The sequence below is a fragment of the Alligator sinensis genome, unplaced genomic scaffold (genome assembly GCF_000455745.1).
Source record: "Alligator sinensis unplaced genomic scaffold, ASM45574v1 scaffold273_1, whole genome shotgun sequence".
NCBI lineage: Eukaryota > Metazoa > Chordata > Crocodylia > Alligatoridae > Alligator > Alligator sinensis.
The window spans coordinates 1572500-1588881 of record NW_005841943.1 but is presented as its reverse complement, the minus strand read 5'-3'; the positions used below and the strand labels follow the sequence as shown (position 1 = coordinate 1588881).

At 41.3% G+C, this 16382-nt stretch overlaps 1 protein-coding gene across 3 annotated transcripts in view; it reads left to right on the top strand.

Moving 5' to 3' along the window:
- The first annotated feature begins 80 nt into the window (after positions 1-80).
- TMEM67 (transmembrane protein 67) overlaps positions 81-16382 on the top strand; it is a 46801-nt gene continuing 30499 nt past the window's right edge. For 2 of the 3 annotated variants that reach the window (XM_025199434.1, XM_025199435.1), the window contains exons 1-9: positions 81-250; positions 4054-4142; positions 6609-6702; positions 8795-8894; positions 9653-9722; positions 9839-9913; positions 13319-13381; positions 14470-14624; positions 14759-14867. In XM_025199434.1, coding sequence (XP_025055219.1) covers positions 241-250; positions 4054-4142; positions 6609-6702; positions 8795-8894; positions 9653-9722; positions 9839-9913; positions 13319-13381; positions 14470-14624; positions 14759-14867 — 765 coding nt within the window. In that variant the 5' untranslated portion in view covers positions 81-240. The remainder of the gene's footprint in view (positions 251-4053; positions 4143-6608; positions 6703-8794; positions 8895-9652; positions 9723-9838; positions 9914-13318; positions 13382-14469; positions 14625-14758; positions 14868-16382) is intronic. The other variant, XM_025199433.1, reaches the window with a different exon arrangement.

Below are 16382 nucleotides of genomic sequence, written 5' to 3'. Positions count from 1 at the left end.
GGCTCGGGGGAGCTGCCGTGCGGCTCCCGGCCCCGGCCCCGGCCCCTGAGCGCGTCGGGGGAGCCCTGGAGATGAGACGTCTCTGGGGCGCCGCGGCTTCGAGCTGCTGGAGAGGGGAGAACAGGTCCTGCCCGGGAGGGCGCCGCAGCGGCACGGCGTTGCCGGGTCTTAAATACGAAATGATCCTGTTGGAAGCTCAAAATTATTGTATTGGTTGAAAAACGATTGTATGCTGAAAATATGCACATAAGTATGTAAATAAGCCTTCTTACTTTACGTTGTTCGCTGTAACTTAGCCAGGCAGCGAGCAAGAACTGGGTCATCAACGCTGAAGCATTTCTTTATTTCGAGGCAAGCAGTTGTAAGCAGGGATCCTGTGGGAAAACGGAGAAAACAACGGATTTTCCCCTTTACCGGTGGAAAACATGGATCTCTCATGTTTATCAGAGAAACCTGAAGATTTTGCAGTTTTGCAAAGAGCGCTCTGCAGGCGGGCTGGGGCAGGTGGGAGGAGGGCGGTCAGGCAGGGGGCAGCGTGTGCGTGTGTGCGCACATAGTTGCTGGGCAGCCTGGAGAGCAGCTCCTAGGAGTAGGTGCAGGGTTGGGGGAATAGAGGCCTCCCATAGGGAGGGCAGGGCTGGTGCTGCTGTCCCAGCCGGGCAGCGCATGGGGCATGTGGCCCTGGGCTGCAGTGCGTGGCCACAGGGCCTTGGTGGGGAGTAGCATGAGGCCACAGCTTGTCTGGCGGGTGAGCAGGGTAAGGCCAGCTCCTGCCGCTACGCACACTCCCAGGAAACAGGGAGGAGCTGTGCCCCCACCAAGATATATAGCAGGGTGGGTGCAGGCTGCACACTGCAGGCTCAGGCTCCCTTGCTGCCCTTCCCTGGGGCATCTGCAGCCCAGCAGGTGCGAACCAGTGGTTCAGGGAACGGCAGGGGCCATGCAGGGATCTCTTTGTTGCTGCGAGATCCGCGCTGCCCTAGTGACATGCCCTCTGCACAAGGCAGCAGCAGGGGCAGCACCATGGCATTGTGCCCCTCGCTGCTGCCACATGCGCTGGGGATGCGTTGCCAGGGCTGGGTGGGGCTGTGGGGGTGGCAGTGATTGGCACAAGCAGGGCCAGGGGACCGTGGGAGGAATGAGGGGCACCAGCAGGATTGGGGGGATGAGTGGCCTTTCATTTCAAACGCAGATTTTCCAGGGTGTTTTATCAGAGAAATTGCAGATTTTTTATTTATTTATTAAATCAGGGAAAACCAGGATCCTTGGTCATAAGAAAGTGCTGGCAGCAAATCCTAAAGTCGGTTGAAACTCCCTGAGAGTGACTTGGGTTTAGAATTTGCTGCATCAATTAGCTGCCTCAAAAATTATCATACATTTTGAAGACTTTTGCTGTTATAGATCATACAAGGGTTGAAATTATCGTACAAATATGATAATTATACTCTTGGCAACAATGAGCAGGTGGCCCACAGCGACAGCATAGCCTCTATCTATGTGCAGTTGGGAGAGCAGAATAGGCAGGCACTGAGTAGGGATGGGTTAATCTGGGGGAAGGGGGACAATGATTCGGGCTGGAGGGCTCTTTAGGGAGTTTTGGTGAGGTGCTGGAGGGGAGGGGAGGCAGTTGATCCTGTCCAGCCCGGCGTCCACCCTGCACCCTCTGCTGGGGGTGCCAGATAATGTGAGCAGGCAGGCAAGTTCTCCATGGAGACCATTCATTGCACTGCGTTGGACAAATGGGAGGTCACCACAGGTGGGTGGGGAGTAGTGTCCTGGAGAGGGAAGGGTGGGCAGGGCACAAGGCAGAGCCATGACCCAGTCCCTGCACATCCCTGCGATGAGGAACAGGGACATGCAGGGAGCAGATCACAGTTGACCCCGCACTGTCACTGCCCCGTGATCCCAGCCCTAGCCCTGCCTGCCGATCCTGCTCCTAGACGCTGCTTCCTGCCTGCCTGCAGCCCCATCCCATCCACCCAGCTGAGCATAGCCTGCTTGTGGGGGGTCCCAGGCTGATCTCCATGGAGACCCCGCCCAGCTGCTCCATCCAGCATCCCTGTCAGTGGATGCACCAGGGTGCCCAGGTAGTGGGGCTGGGTCCACCAGTGGTGACAGCAGCAGAGATGCAGGCAGCAGCAGCCTGCCATGGAGGCTGCCAGGAAATCAAGTCTGGCTGCTGTTCCGCCACTGCCCTGCCATGCGTGCCTGGGCTGGCTCCTGGGCTAGCAGGGCCAAGGAACCTGCCACAGGCCGGATAGAATCCTTTGGGCTGGATCTGGCCTGTGGCCTGTATTTTGCTAGATGACCTCAGGTCCCTTCCAGCACTGAGAAGCTATGGTTCTATGACCCAGGAAACTTTGATGTATTATTTTTATGTAACAGTCTAGGTCAGTGGTGTTCAACATTTTTCCCTGTGGGAGCTCATGGGCAATGCCTGGTCTGCTGCTCCTGGATAGTAGTTCCTATCCAGCTCCCAGGGGCAGACACCACTGGTCCAGGAGGAGGGGACAGATTGTAGCCGAGCTCAAGCTTGGTTCTGCAAAAAGGGGAAAGAGGCTTCATGGGAGGGCATGGCTCGGTCCTGCAGGGGGAAGGGGCGTGACCCAGCCCCACCTGGGAAACGTGGGGGCCATGGCTCAGCCCTGTGAGGGGAAGGAGTATGATTGGGGAGGCATGATCAGCCCCAGTCTGGCCCTGCGGGGGGGAAAGGGAGTGTGGGAAGGGGGAAGGAGGCATGGTCCAGGCTGCAGGGATGGTGGTGGCCTGGCTTCGACCAGGCTTGGGGATTTGGCATATTAATGGCTACTGCTTCCCCTCTGACAAATTTTCCATTTGGTGAGGAGCCCCACAGGCCAGATGCAATGGCTGTTTGGGCTGCAGGTTGAGCACTCCTGATCTAACTTCAGTGATTTGTAATATGTTTCCCATCTTGTTGTAACAACGGCCCTGTTTGTAGACCTATGTTTTTGGTGTTTCTGGTTAGCATTTCTTTTTAAATAGTTTTAAACTTTAAATTTACATTTGTATTCTTAGGACATCGTGTTCCCAATACAATAGTGCAATATATTAATCTTCAATCAATAGGAAGCAGGGAAGAGAGGAATTTTTTAAAAGTACATGATTTTGATGAACAGCTGAGTAGGAGTTATTTTTGGGTGGTCATAACTTTGGCTACTACTCTTTCCAAAAAAAAATACTGCTGATCAGGAGTTTGAGAGTATTTTAATGTCTTGGAAGCTTACATATTTTGATGAGTTTTTATGTTCTTAATGAAGTCCAGCATCATGCAATATGTTTAAAACTTTTAGAATAAATTCTATCCAGAATTATGCATATATATTATAAATAATATTGTTAGACCCTGACTCCATGCGGCGCCCAACGACTAGGGAGATGATGATCCAATTGTTCAGAGAGCAAACACCAACACACATTCCTAGCAACAGCTTTATTCAAAATGGAGACAGCTTAGGGCGAGATTCCAAAAAAACTGGGGAGCAGCCACGAACATTAGTTCTTTCTACATTTATACACCTTGGTTCATACTCATTAACATTAACTCCACCTTTGTCCCTTCTTTGTTCCACCCATATTCCCTCCTATCTTAAGCTCCGCCTCTGTTTACTGTTTACTTCCTTAGCATGGAATTGCCTATGCATTTCACTTATTTGCATGTCTTTGCTATGAACGCATGCCTAAAACCATGACCTCAGGTTCTTTCGGTCACTTGCAGTTTCTTGCTGTTTTCTTCACCATCTCCAAGGTCTTGCTTCTGCTTTATCTCCTATCAATAATTGGTGGGCTGCATCCTGTTCTCCTTACACAGTGAGCTATATGTCCTACACACTACCACGTTGTTAGGAAAATGCTTGCCTAAGCGTCTTGCAATGTTACTTTTAATATATTATTCTGCCTTGTGGTTAGCAGCTTTGCTGCCTTGTATATAGCTGCAAATTCAATGTTCCCCAAGATCCAAATACAGTCACCCTAACAAATATATGCAATACTGGAATAGTGTATGTAATATAAAATTTATCCCTTGCTTTTTAGGTACTTCATGTGTATGTTTACCAGGATTCAAGATGGTTTCTAATAATGGTGGGCCATCTGTTACTTGTGAAAAGTGCCCTGAAAATGTGGTAAGTATTAAGCTTTATGTGTTTTGATGTAGCATGACAATCTTTTTTTTTCAGTTTTAAATAGTTCACAAAGCATTAAATAAGTTAGTGTAAGACAAATCAAAAATAAATATATGTAATTACGATTTGACTTGAGAACTCAACTTTAGCAATGTTAGTTTAGCAATTAAACTTTATGTTATATCAGCAGTGTCTTTTCTTCATGTTTGCAACTTACATGCAGGCATCTATAAGACACAAATCATCACAAGTCATATTTATGTTTTTTTTAAAACAATTTTTCATGCTTTATAACCAGAATGGGGAATACTTCATGTAAAAGTAGTATTAACACATTGTCTTTCATACCAAAAATTGACTTTCCTAGTTTTAAATGCTTTGAGTTGTGCATCTGTGAAAATGTCATTGCCAACAAAAATTCTTTATGCTTAATGTAGGCATTAGAATAACTTTCTGAGCTTGTACAGTGTATATTGCAGTGGGGTCTCTGAGTAGAATTCTAAGGCATTGCAATAATCAAATAAATAATAAAAACCAATGTAAATAAATTAATAGACAAACATAAGCTTATTCATAATGATTTTTTGGTTTGCCCATTCTCTCATACTATCAAATGCTTTTAGAGGCTTTTGGACATCAAATGTGTTAATGCTACATCAGTGTTTCTCAACCTTTTTAGACTCATAGCACCCTTCAAGAGATTCATGGCACCCCTCAGAAAATGCCAGCTCTTAGTTTTTGTTTGTTTTTTGACTACAGAAAAATAATAGAGCAGTTCTTCGGTTGTAAAGAACTCAGAAAGACCACAACAGGTCAAAATGTTTTTAACATTGGATTCCTTTTTGAAATATCTGGTTTAATTTTGTGAATCCTGTATGCACACTTGTAATAGCACTAACAGGAAGAGGCACTCTTGAAAGGGTCTCATGGCACTCTGGTTAGGAATAACTGTACTACATAACGTTCAAAAGCCAAGTATTATAGCATAATTTTAAGGGACAATATTCTTTCTTTCTATTATATACAAATCACTTTTAACCAATACTGTTTTATTTTTAAGATCAGATTAATTCAATTCAACATCTTTAAAGCAAAGAAAAAAAAAGTTTTAAAGCCCCCTTTATATCTAATTACTTGTCACTTTGTAAACCACCCACCACGTAGAGTCTAAAACGCAAAGCCATGCATCTGAATGGACTCCTACTAAAACAAATCTTGGTTAAGTTTGTCTCTAGTGGGTTATGGAATAGAGAAAATCCCACACAATTTACTGATTCGTTTTGATGCACTGGCTGGGGAGGTAGTTAGTTGATTGCACGATTTCACAATGATTACACACTTAATTTATACAACACAATTTTATTTTAAAACTCTTTGCTACGTATATAACACTGCTTAGCTTTAAGAAACACCACAAACATTAAGAACACAATAATTACATATATCAGAAACAATGCTCCAAATGCACTTCCTTCCCAAACAATGCTATAAGAATTAGTATTACAAAAACAACTACAATTACAACTAAAAGTTAAATTCGAATCAATACTATTATTTTTCATAATATACTTACAATCCTAGAATTCCGAGAAGCCAAACACCTAAATATGGTTTCATTCCTCAGTAGTACAATTTAATGGGTTGGCCTCAGTAGTACGGTTCATTGGGCTAGCCTCAGCAATACGATTCAATGGGCTGGCCTCAGCAGTGATAGGACTAAGTCCCCTTCCTTCAGTCCCTTTCAGGTGCTCCGCGGCTTCAGCGTGAACTAAGAGATTCGTGTTCACGGAGAGGGTGGTTCAGGTGATCAGTCTGATCCCGGCTACACTTGCGATTCTTCCTTTGTTGTTCTGCAAGTATAGTCACCTCCAATTTGGGAGAGTAAGTTACAGTTTTTATTGAGTGAGTTACCATCTTGGGCTCCTCCTACTCAAACCTGTCATTACCCCCAAATTTGGGCTCGGATCTTACTCAACAGATTCTTTTGCTTAGTAATTAGTTTCTTTTGTTGATCATTTTAATTACTTCGGGGAACTTCCATACCACTGCAAGTGACCTTTTCTTACCAATCTGGTCAAAAGGCTCTAGGGTTTGATCTCTCGGAACTCAGGATATTTGCTTTAAGGATCATTGTTAGGTTCTCTTTGTAAAAGACTTCTAAAGATAAAATTCAAGAGTTAAAACTTTAAGCAAAGTCTGGATCTTCCACACTTAGTCCAAAACAATGACCTAGATAAGGAGATGAATCTTATCTTCTTCCTGAAACTGGCTAATGGGCAACCATTACAAACATTCAAACTATTTCATTCAATATGACAAAGTTCAGACAGTTTTATGATTGTTAAACCTGAATAATGCCTTAATGTCTCTCTCAGATGACTTAAATATGTTGGATGTTTTTCCAGGTGCCCTAGTAGACTTTTTTTTTAAATAAAAAATTCTATAACTGTTTTAAACTTTATTTAGAATGGAGTCACTGAAGATGGGTGGAATTGTATTGCTTGTCCTAAAGGCTTAACTACAGAAGGAAAATGTAAATGCCTCAACAATGAAATTTTAGGTAAGAAATGTATGTGTAGTATAAATGTTAGTGTTGATTTTAGATATCTGAGTTGGTCAAAATAACACATTCTGCTCAACTAGCAAATTAATAAGAAACAGGAGGCTGATGCCATTCAAGCTTTAATGCACATTTTTCAATCTTGGTTTTTAAGTCTCCCTTTCTAGCCCCCACAAAGTACATTTGCAGCAGGAAAAGCTGTTTTATCTAATCATTATTTAGTCTGAAGAGTAAAATGCTAATAATGGGAAAAATTGCAACCACACTTAAAAATATAAATATGTATACGTCTTATTTGTGTCTGTATAGTACTGTGTACTTCACTTCTTTGCTATTATTGATCTGTGTCTGTCATAATTAGAGATGGCTGAAAATTTTTGGATGACTAGCTTATTTAGTAAAATATGTATTTTGGAAACTTCTTAATTCATGCCAAATTTCATGAATAATTTTGACCAAAAGTTAAAAACGTTTTTTTGCTTTGAAAAGAGAGATCATTTTGAAGTTTCCTTTATTTTTTTTCCTTGCAGTAATACTAACAACATAATAATCATTTGGGGTCAATCCAAAACACGTTCTCCTCTGAGTTGGGCCATCTAACCAGAAAGTTAATTATTTGCACAACTCTAGTTTTAATCCTGCCTAAGACTGCTTACTTTTATTTGAAATGGAACGGCAGAATTTTAAGTATACAGTTCTTTTGAAGACAGTTTTGAAGTTTCTCCTCAGCATCAGTAAATTCTTCTTTTCAAAATATTTCTCAGCCCTTCTCATCTAGCTCTTTCTTGTATTTTGAGCAAGGACAATACAGTGTAAAGTGGCATACAGTGCAATGATGTATGCATACTTGATGTGCACAGCTTCTGCCCAGAATTAGAAAGTAAAAATTATAGAAGAACTTTGGTTTTTTCACTAAAATACAGAGCCTTTCACCTCTGAGAGTATGTCTGCACTGAACACTACAGTGTAGTGTAGAAATAGCTAATCAAGCACTGAATGTGGTAGCTCAGATATTAGAGGGAGCCTAGTCACAATAGTACAGAGCTCTGTGTTGTCTTAGAAACAGAGTACATTAGCCTCTGTAAAGGTCTATGCTAATGGAGCAAGATTCCTTCTGATACCAGAGCTAACTCATTTTGAACTGTCAACATGGGACTGTTCAAAGGGGAAATGTTTCAAAGGGGCAGCAACTGGTAGATTGTGTGAACAAGCTAAGAACAATTCAAATGCAGCAAAATCTCCAACTTTAACCTGGGAGGAGTTAAAAAGTAGGATTCTTATCCATCCCTGTAATATCCATTTGAATGTGGTACAGAGGTCAATAGTAATAAAAAAAACTTACTGTCTGATGGCTGTTCATGCCCTTTGTGAAATGTGTACTAACAAGCCAATTGAGAGGTATTTTATCGCATCTGATACCACCCCTAATTGGTATTATTTGGCATCTTTGTTGCCCATCTCAGCAGAAAAGCAAATGATAATTTAGTATATAATCTTCTCAGTCCTGCAGAGGGGGTCTTTCTGGGTCAGGGCTGAAGCAGATATGCTGTTTCAAGAACCGTTTTTCATTTCTGCCCAAAGTTCATTGTTAAAACTAATAATTAAATTAATTCAAATGCCTAGTAAAAGTCTGTGCCTCTCTGGAGGAGGTAACCTGTAAGGTGCACCCTGCCCTGCCTTCTGCATAGCAGAAGAATACTATCGTTCATCAAGTATACCCTTAAATTTAAGACATGCCTAGATTTTCTGGCTCAAAATTAGAAAAAAAAATCAGATAAAGACATTTAGAACTATATAATTTCAGTGGTGTATCTAAGAGTATTTATCTTTACATACCTTAAAGGTACATGCCATTTTTTAAAGAAATATTTCAGTATTGGAAAAACGCATCTTGTATTCAAGGAATACATGTGTTTAACTTAGCTAACTAAATCATGGCCTCAGACTTTTAGAAAATGTAGCCTGAAATAAATAGAAAATCAGAACAGGATTGCCCTAGGCTTGTTCTTTTTAAGCATTATTTTTGTACATAGGTTCTTGACCTGCAGGGAATATTGTTTAACATGTCAATGTTTACATTTTTTTCATGTAGTGGAAAGGGATGTTAATGGAACATTGTTAAAAGAAGCATTATGTATACACTGTGATGGAAGTGAACAATCCTTTTCTACTTCAGATGTCTTAGGAAATAGGTAGGTGCTCTCATTTCTTCAGAGTGATATAACTGAATCTGTCTTATGAGTCTTCATAAGAGAGAGAATCTGTTTGACATGGAACACTGTCCAGAATAAAACTATATCCTGTTGGATATCATTAGTACTTCTGGTTAATAGGGAAATGTTTTACTGAATATACTAGGGCCATCCCTGTTGCTTTGTAGTAGTTTAAAAAGGGAAATAAGAAATCTCAAACTCATTACATGCAGTGGGAGTTGAAGCCACTTAGCACCCTGCAGGACCAGGATCCTAAATTTGTAAGTCTCTAATTTATTTTCTAACTGGCTGTGGAGCAGAAACAGTTCTTAGCTTGACAGTATATTGTTTTATGGTAAATGAATGGCAGTTGAATTAGATGGGAATATTTTTTTTTTTTTAGATTCCAATCCAGCTTCCATTGAAAACAATGGATAGTCTCCTGTGGACTTCATTGGGAATGGGTACAAGTCTCTCCTAAGCATTTTGCTGTGAATAAAAAAAACTGTTGACCTTGTTTACTTGAGCTGAATGGCATTACCAGAATTTGAGAGAGAGATTTTGAAGAGATTATGTAGTCCTTACTACTTGTTCAAATTATGGACTCTTCAAAACTGAATAAACATATTTTAATCTAACATTAACAAATACTTTGCTATTTTATCAGAAGTAAATACCTTACTATCAGTTTCATTTGAAGTCCCATCATTAACTCCATCTTTAGGTGCTTCATCCAATTTTTTTTGTGTGACTTATAGGTGTATAAGATGTGAACAGACATTCATCAATGTAAGCAAGTCTTGTGACTGTTCAGAGCCAAATATTTTAGTAAGTATAACAAAGCAGTCTCTGTAGAAATATGGAAGAAGAAAATTATCTTGTACCATGTTTTATGTATTTTGTTTTAAAGTAGATTTTATGTCTCATTAATTTTGTCTTTTCAGACAGGGGGTTTATGCTTTAGTAGCAGTGGACACTTCCCTCCAAAGGGAGTAGCAACTATTCACTATGGGCAGCTAGTAAGTGTTTTGTGTCTAAAACATTATAAAGCTGTCTGTATATATACTGTATGCAATTTTTTTTGTGAAGTATTTTTTAAGTAAAGGTAGAATTCTGTTACCTGATTTAACTTAAGTGATACCTTTTCTCTTTGCTGGTACTTTCATCTATCTTCCTTATACATGAGGCAAAGTCAGTTTAGTTAGTTACTCTCCGTGCTTTGTTTTGTCCTGCTACATAAATGATAGCATGGCTTAAGTGCTAAATTATTACCTTTTAAGGAGAGCAGTAAGTGGTCTGATTATAGCCTGGACGTCACAAAACTCAAGTAATGTCCCATAATTTGTTGTGAGACCTTTACCAAGACAGTAGTTTTCAGTGACTCCATTTCCCCATCAGTGAAAAGGGGAATAATGTTCATTTACCTCTTGAAAAATACTTTGTGTTCTGGGGCATGAGTTATCAATCATCACTCAGTAGCACTTTGTAAAGGAGTGTCAGAGGTCAGCCATGAAACCACTCTACCGCTTAGTTGGAAAAGAGCTGTTTATTAAGTTTTAATGAGAAGCAAGGCTTTATTTGTGATTTTCTTTTACTGCAGTGGTCAGCAACCTTTTAAGGCTGCAAGTCAGATTGACCCAGTTCCAATTAGAGATGGGCAGACAAGGGGTGCTAGAATCTAGCTGCTCCTGCAGCAACATGGGAAGAGCAACCGCTGCTGAAGCCATCCACCACTGAATCCTACCTAAGCCCCATGTCTGTAGGATGCATCAAATAGCTCTGTGGGTTACCAACCCCTATTTTGGACCAACTGTATTGTCTGGGAGCACAAGCTTTTGGGCATCAGATGCCCTTTCTCAGGTCAGCTAATTTGGAGCAGTCTCCTAAAAGAGAAAAAAAAAAGAAAATTGTGGGTAGAAGGGTTTAGGCATAGGGTGCATATTGAGCCCCTACCAAAGGGTGAGAGAACAAGATCCTGACATATGAGGGGAAAAGGAGCACATTGAACCCTAGACAGGGAGGGAGAATAATGGGCCTTAATGTGGAGGGAAACATGATGTGCATGCAGCCTCTGACATGGTGTGAGAAGTTTGGGATCCTGGTATGGGAATGAAATGAAGAGCAAAGAGAAGCACTGGTATAGAGGGTGGGGGAAGGAACCCTGGTACACCACTGGAATGGGTGGGTCACAGAATCCCCTTAGGGTGAGATGTCAAAGTTTATATGGTGGGGGAAATGATCGTAGAGGGAAAGAGATGCACAGCTCCTGGAAACAGGGAAGAATGAGGGCCTTGACACCAGAGGTGCAAGTTTAAATGTTAGTTCCCTGGGGAAAATTTGGTGGAGAAGGGGGAAAGTGAGCACTCCTTTGTTGCATCTAGAGCAGCCCTATGCTCCCCTAGCCATAGGAGCTGAGGTGGAGAAATCTCACACTGACTGTAAGAGCTAGGTGTCATGACACCGTAGGAGTAGCCCTGTGCTGCCCAGCCCTTGAAGCTGAGTTGGAACAGTATGCACTGCCCAGCTGTAGGAGAGACTTACCTGCCCTTGAGACTCAAAGACCCCTGCTGCTCCTGCCATGTCCCTGCACCCGGCTCCTGTAACCAGGTGCTGTGAATTGCCCCTGATCAGCTTCTAGGGCTGGGCATTGAGGGCTGTTCCTGCTATCTTCTGGCATGCAGCCCCTACAGCTGAGTGGTGGGGAGCTTCTCCAGCTCGGCTCCTGTGGCCAGAGGGGACAGGGCAGCAAAGACTCTAGGGGAGTGGGGATATCATTTCTGTGCTCTTGGGGCTGGTGCCCCTCCTTCCCCTCCCACCCCTGTTATGCTAATGCTTGACACACATGAGTGGGGGTACACAGAAACCTTGGTGGGGAAGAGAATAGAGCTCCTGAGCCTCTTGTGGGAACAGATGGAAAAGAGGGCACACACCTCTCTGACATCAGGAAGGAGAAAGAGGGAGCAGTGAGTGCCATAAAGGAAGGGAAGGTGGCACACAAGGAGATTGTGGGGAGAATGGCACCATAAATGGAGATCCCAACATGTGCTGTGTTCTCAGCCTATAAAACAGAAACAAAGTATGTAGCCACTAGTGGAATATGTAGCTACTGAAAATGTGGAGATGGTTTAAGAGTTCACTGAAGTGAATACAAAAACAAATATATGGTCTTATGTATTCATTGTATTTTTTATTTTCCTTTTCATTTTGAAATCCATATTTTTTTAAATTTTACTGCTGTGTTATTTCTAGGCCTCCACAACAGTGTACCACAGAATCCAAGGACCTTTCTACAGAATTTATACATTCCCAACTACACAGTTCATAAGGGATCATGAGCATTTCAGTGTCAAATTGTAGTTTTTAAAAATCCAAATGAAGGTCTAGGAGGAGATTGAATCATCATCTCTGTACACATTTCCCTTTAATACTAAAAAACTAATGAAGGGTGTAGTAAATCAATGTCGTTTTGAAAATGCTAAGGACAGTACAAATATCTTCTTTTCATTGGAAGAAAAAATGTTTTTGACATTAGAATAATTGGTAGCTTCAGTGTCGTAAATGTATATTGTTTGTGGAAACCTGTTCAAATGGTAGCTGTCTGGAAAAATATCAGTAGGACTTGAAGTCAGGAGTGCCAAACTAGTTTTTATAGGTTAAAGCAGAACTGAATAGTACTGTATGGAAAAGACAGCAATAGAAAATTTGTTTTTCTTCAAAGCAAGCTGTAGTCACACTTTCTGAAAATGCCTGCTTCTAAATAGTATATGCATTTATTGAAAGCACATGCCATCATTTGTTCACATTTCATTAAAAAAACTTTCCCACCCCATATATCTAGTTGCATTTTCTTCTTATGGTTACAGTTATCAAAAGCTAAGAGTAAAACAACAGAACAACAGCAGAGACTCCCTACGCCTGAAGATAGTTGATTGCACCCAAAAGCTTGTAAAGAACATTTTTCCAACTACTCAGTTGGTCTAATAAAAGATGCCACGTCTAACCAAAGAACCTTGCTTGCCACGAGTAAAACAAAAAATTTCAGCAAATAAGTTGCTGTAATTTCAAGCTGTTCCATATAATCAGACCCTTACCCTTGAAGTCTGCCCCTATGGAACAACATGCTGGTTGGAAGCTTGTTTCTTTTTCTTATTCTTTGATTCAGTTGTCTTAGGCAAAATGTAACCTGTTGAAGCAGAACCAATTATTTTGCTATAGATGACATGTTTAGTATCATCAAAAGATATACTTTTCCTTTGGAATTGATCTTTCTCAAGAACAAAACTTTTAGAAGACAGGAAAATTGTGCCAAATCTTTCATCTTCCAGTTGACACACACTATTATTTTTCAGACTGTGACATATTGTGTTAATTACTTGTCCAATTCAGAGTTCATAAAGAGCACAAAAACATTCCTTTATTTACAGGGTATAGCAGTGACTTCAGCGTGGTTTCAAAAAAATCTACAAGCATCAGCAGCTGCTTGCTGGGTGAGTTTGAATATGCTTTAAACATGTATCTTGTATTTTACCTCGAAGAAATAGCGCTCTGATCTAAGTTTTGAAATAGCTCATGCGTTGGACTTCAGTTTTTGGTAATGAATGTGTTTATTTTTTTTAAACTTATTTTATGATAGTATATATAAAGGGGGGAAGATGCACTAATCTTAAAAATATCAGGCAATACTTAGTGCTAGTGAGAACTATACATGTGTATAGGAAATTTATTCCAAATCAAGTGAAAAATCCTTTTTGAATACACTCCCAGAAGAAAAATACAAGTTTGAGATTGTGTAGGTCTTGAGTTTGATTTATCCTAAAAAATGGTGTTAAATGTGAGGATTCTGAGTAGTTTATGTAAAGTAATATTTTTTGACAGTTAAGATTTAAATGTAAATCTTTAGTGATTGTTAAGGTATTAAATTTAGAAGTCCTGCAACAGTGGTTGAAAATCTGGAGCCCGTGGACCCCCTAGAGGTTCACAGACTGTCTAAGGGGTCCATGAAAGATGAATATTGATCAATCAAAAGTATGTGAATACCCACACTTACAATTCAGAGGGGTCTGTACCATCATTCAAAATTTCTAATGGGGTCTACACCTCTTCAAAATTTCTAGGGGTCCGCAAATGTTAAAAGGTTGAAAACCACTGTTCTAGAACTATAGCAACATGAATAGTACAGCTATAATTCCTGGGATTCTAGTCCCATTTATGGGTTCTGGGGTAGCATGGGTGCTAAGGCACATGGCTGCATAGCAGAAGCGCTCAATGTGGCCTCTCACATTCCAACAAATTTGCAAATTCGGCTAAATACCTCATCACGGACACAAAAAAGGAAAGGAAGTCTCATTTATATATACCAGTGATTTTTTTTTTTTAATTTAAATCTTCAGTGATTTTTTTTCTTACTGTAGCTGCTGCTGCCACTGCTTATTAGCTCAGCTTTGATTAATTGGACCATTTTTTGACAGAATGCAGGAGAGAGAGAAGAGCCTTATGGTTAAGTCTCAGAACATTAAATAACATGCCGGAAAATGTGGACCTTAAATATAATTCTTTTTATTAATTTTCTTTGCAGCTCTATTCAAATCTAACTTCATGTCAAGCACTGGGAAATATGTGTGTTATGAATATGAACTCTCTAAGCTCTGCCAGTACTGATGCATGTGGTTTGTTCCAGTATATCTACGCAAATACAGCAGGGCTAGGCATTGTTCATTCAATATCCTTCTGGTATGTTACCTCTTCTATAAATGTATCCACACATTTTTTCAATATCAGTGTTTTCATAGAACAGGTATTAAAAATGAAAGTCTAACAATAAACATTAAATTCCTAGATATTAAACAAAATCTAATTATTTCTAGGAGACACTATCTGCCATGGATCTACTATGGTGACCAGCCAGGGTTAGCATCTCAAGTACTTGATACAACCCAGTTTCCTACAGGCTTCAGTTTTAAAGGAACAAATAAGGTAAGCATTATGTGGTATAGGCAGTTATTATATTTATTTAACAGCCAAATTCATACCCAGTATCATTCTTAAAGCTAATTGTGTACCACACATTTGTTCAGCCCATTGTCTAAGTCATAATTTATGGGTGCCTATACAAGTGATGATTTTTGCCTTTTAAAGCATTCTAAAGCTGCCAATACACATGAGCGACTTTAGAACATTTTTAAATGGCAGAAGATGCCTTAATTAAACCTCATTGTATGTGTTTTACATGTAAAGTGAACTGCAGTAGTGCTTCTCAGCCTACCTAGTTTGTCCTTATTGCATGTGTATTTAACTGGAGCTTTTCAAAGTGGTAATTACTGGGTTTTCTGAGTAATTAAGGATCTGGGTTTTCCATTTGCCAGATAAAATCTGTGTTTTTCTACTTTAAAAGAGAGAACCACAGATTTTCTCTTTTAAAGGAGAAAAACATGGATTTTTCCTTTAAAGGAGAAACATTTCCTCTTGTAGGCTGGCAGAATTCCAGCCTGCAAAGGGCTGCTGGAGAAGGGGGGGGAGCAGGAGGCACCACGTGTATGTGCGCACACGTATGCATTTGGCAGCTAGGCCCTCCAGGTAAGTCTGTGCAGGGGAGGGGAGGGGCCCACAGGCCATCAGAACGTTGCAGGGGCCACTAGCCACATGTTGTGGAGGGTGAGAGAGCACATTCCTCCCCAGATTTCTGTGCCCACAGCAGGGTGTGGGGCTACAGCCAGACCAAACCAGCTCCAGGCAGAAGCTGCCTTTGTGGCTCAGTGGGCAGACCCAGCACAGGAGGGAGTGCTGTGTTGCCATGGCTGCCAAGTTGAGGCACCCCTTGGCCACCCGGCAGCAGCTCAGGCACAAATCTGTGCTGCCGCTGCTGCCACACCTCACCTTGGTAGCCATGGTAGCACAGCACTCCTTCCCATGTTGGGTCTCTCCTGCTGGGCCATGGAGGTGGCTTCTGCCCAGAAATGATCTGGCCCAGCTGCTGCACCGTGCCCCACTATGGGCACAGAAATCTGGAGCAGCATGTGCCACCAGAGGGCACAGGGCTGGGGAGCTCTGCGTTGGGAGCGAGGGGCACCGGCAGGGCTGGGGGACCTGTGGCCTGGGAGTGAGGGGCAACATCAGAGGCAGGGTACCAGCATATCGAGACATCTAAGCACCGCAAAGCAGTGGGGTGACAGCCGCAGCCGGACCCACATCCTGGTGAGCGAAAAGGCAAGGGGAGCTCTGATTTTCTATGATAAACCAAAATCAAATGCCAAAATATACAAGTACTTAAAATTTATTTTATTATAATGATTGAGGCACTGGTAGACTTCCAACTTACTTTAAAATATCAGTTTAACATATCAATAAAACCTTGTGTTCAATGGATACCTATATATAGAGTGACATTTCATTTTAATCACAGGAAAATGTGGATTTTGCGGGGGTTGAATCAGAGAATTTGGGAAATTGTGTTTTTTTTTAATTTAAATCAGAGAATTTGGGATTTCTAAA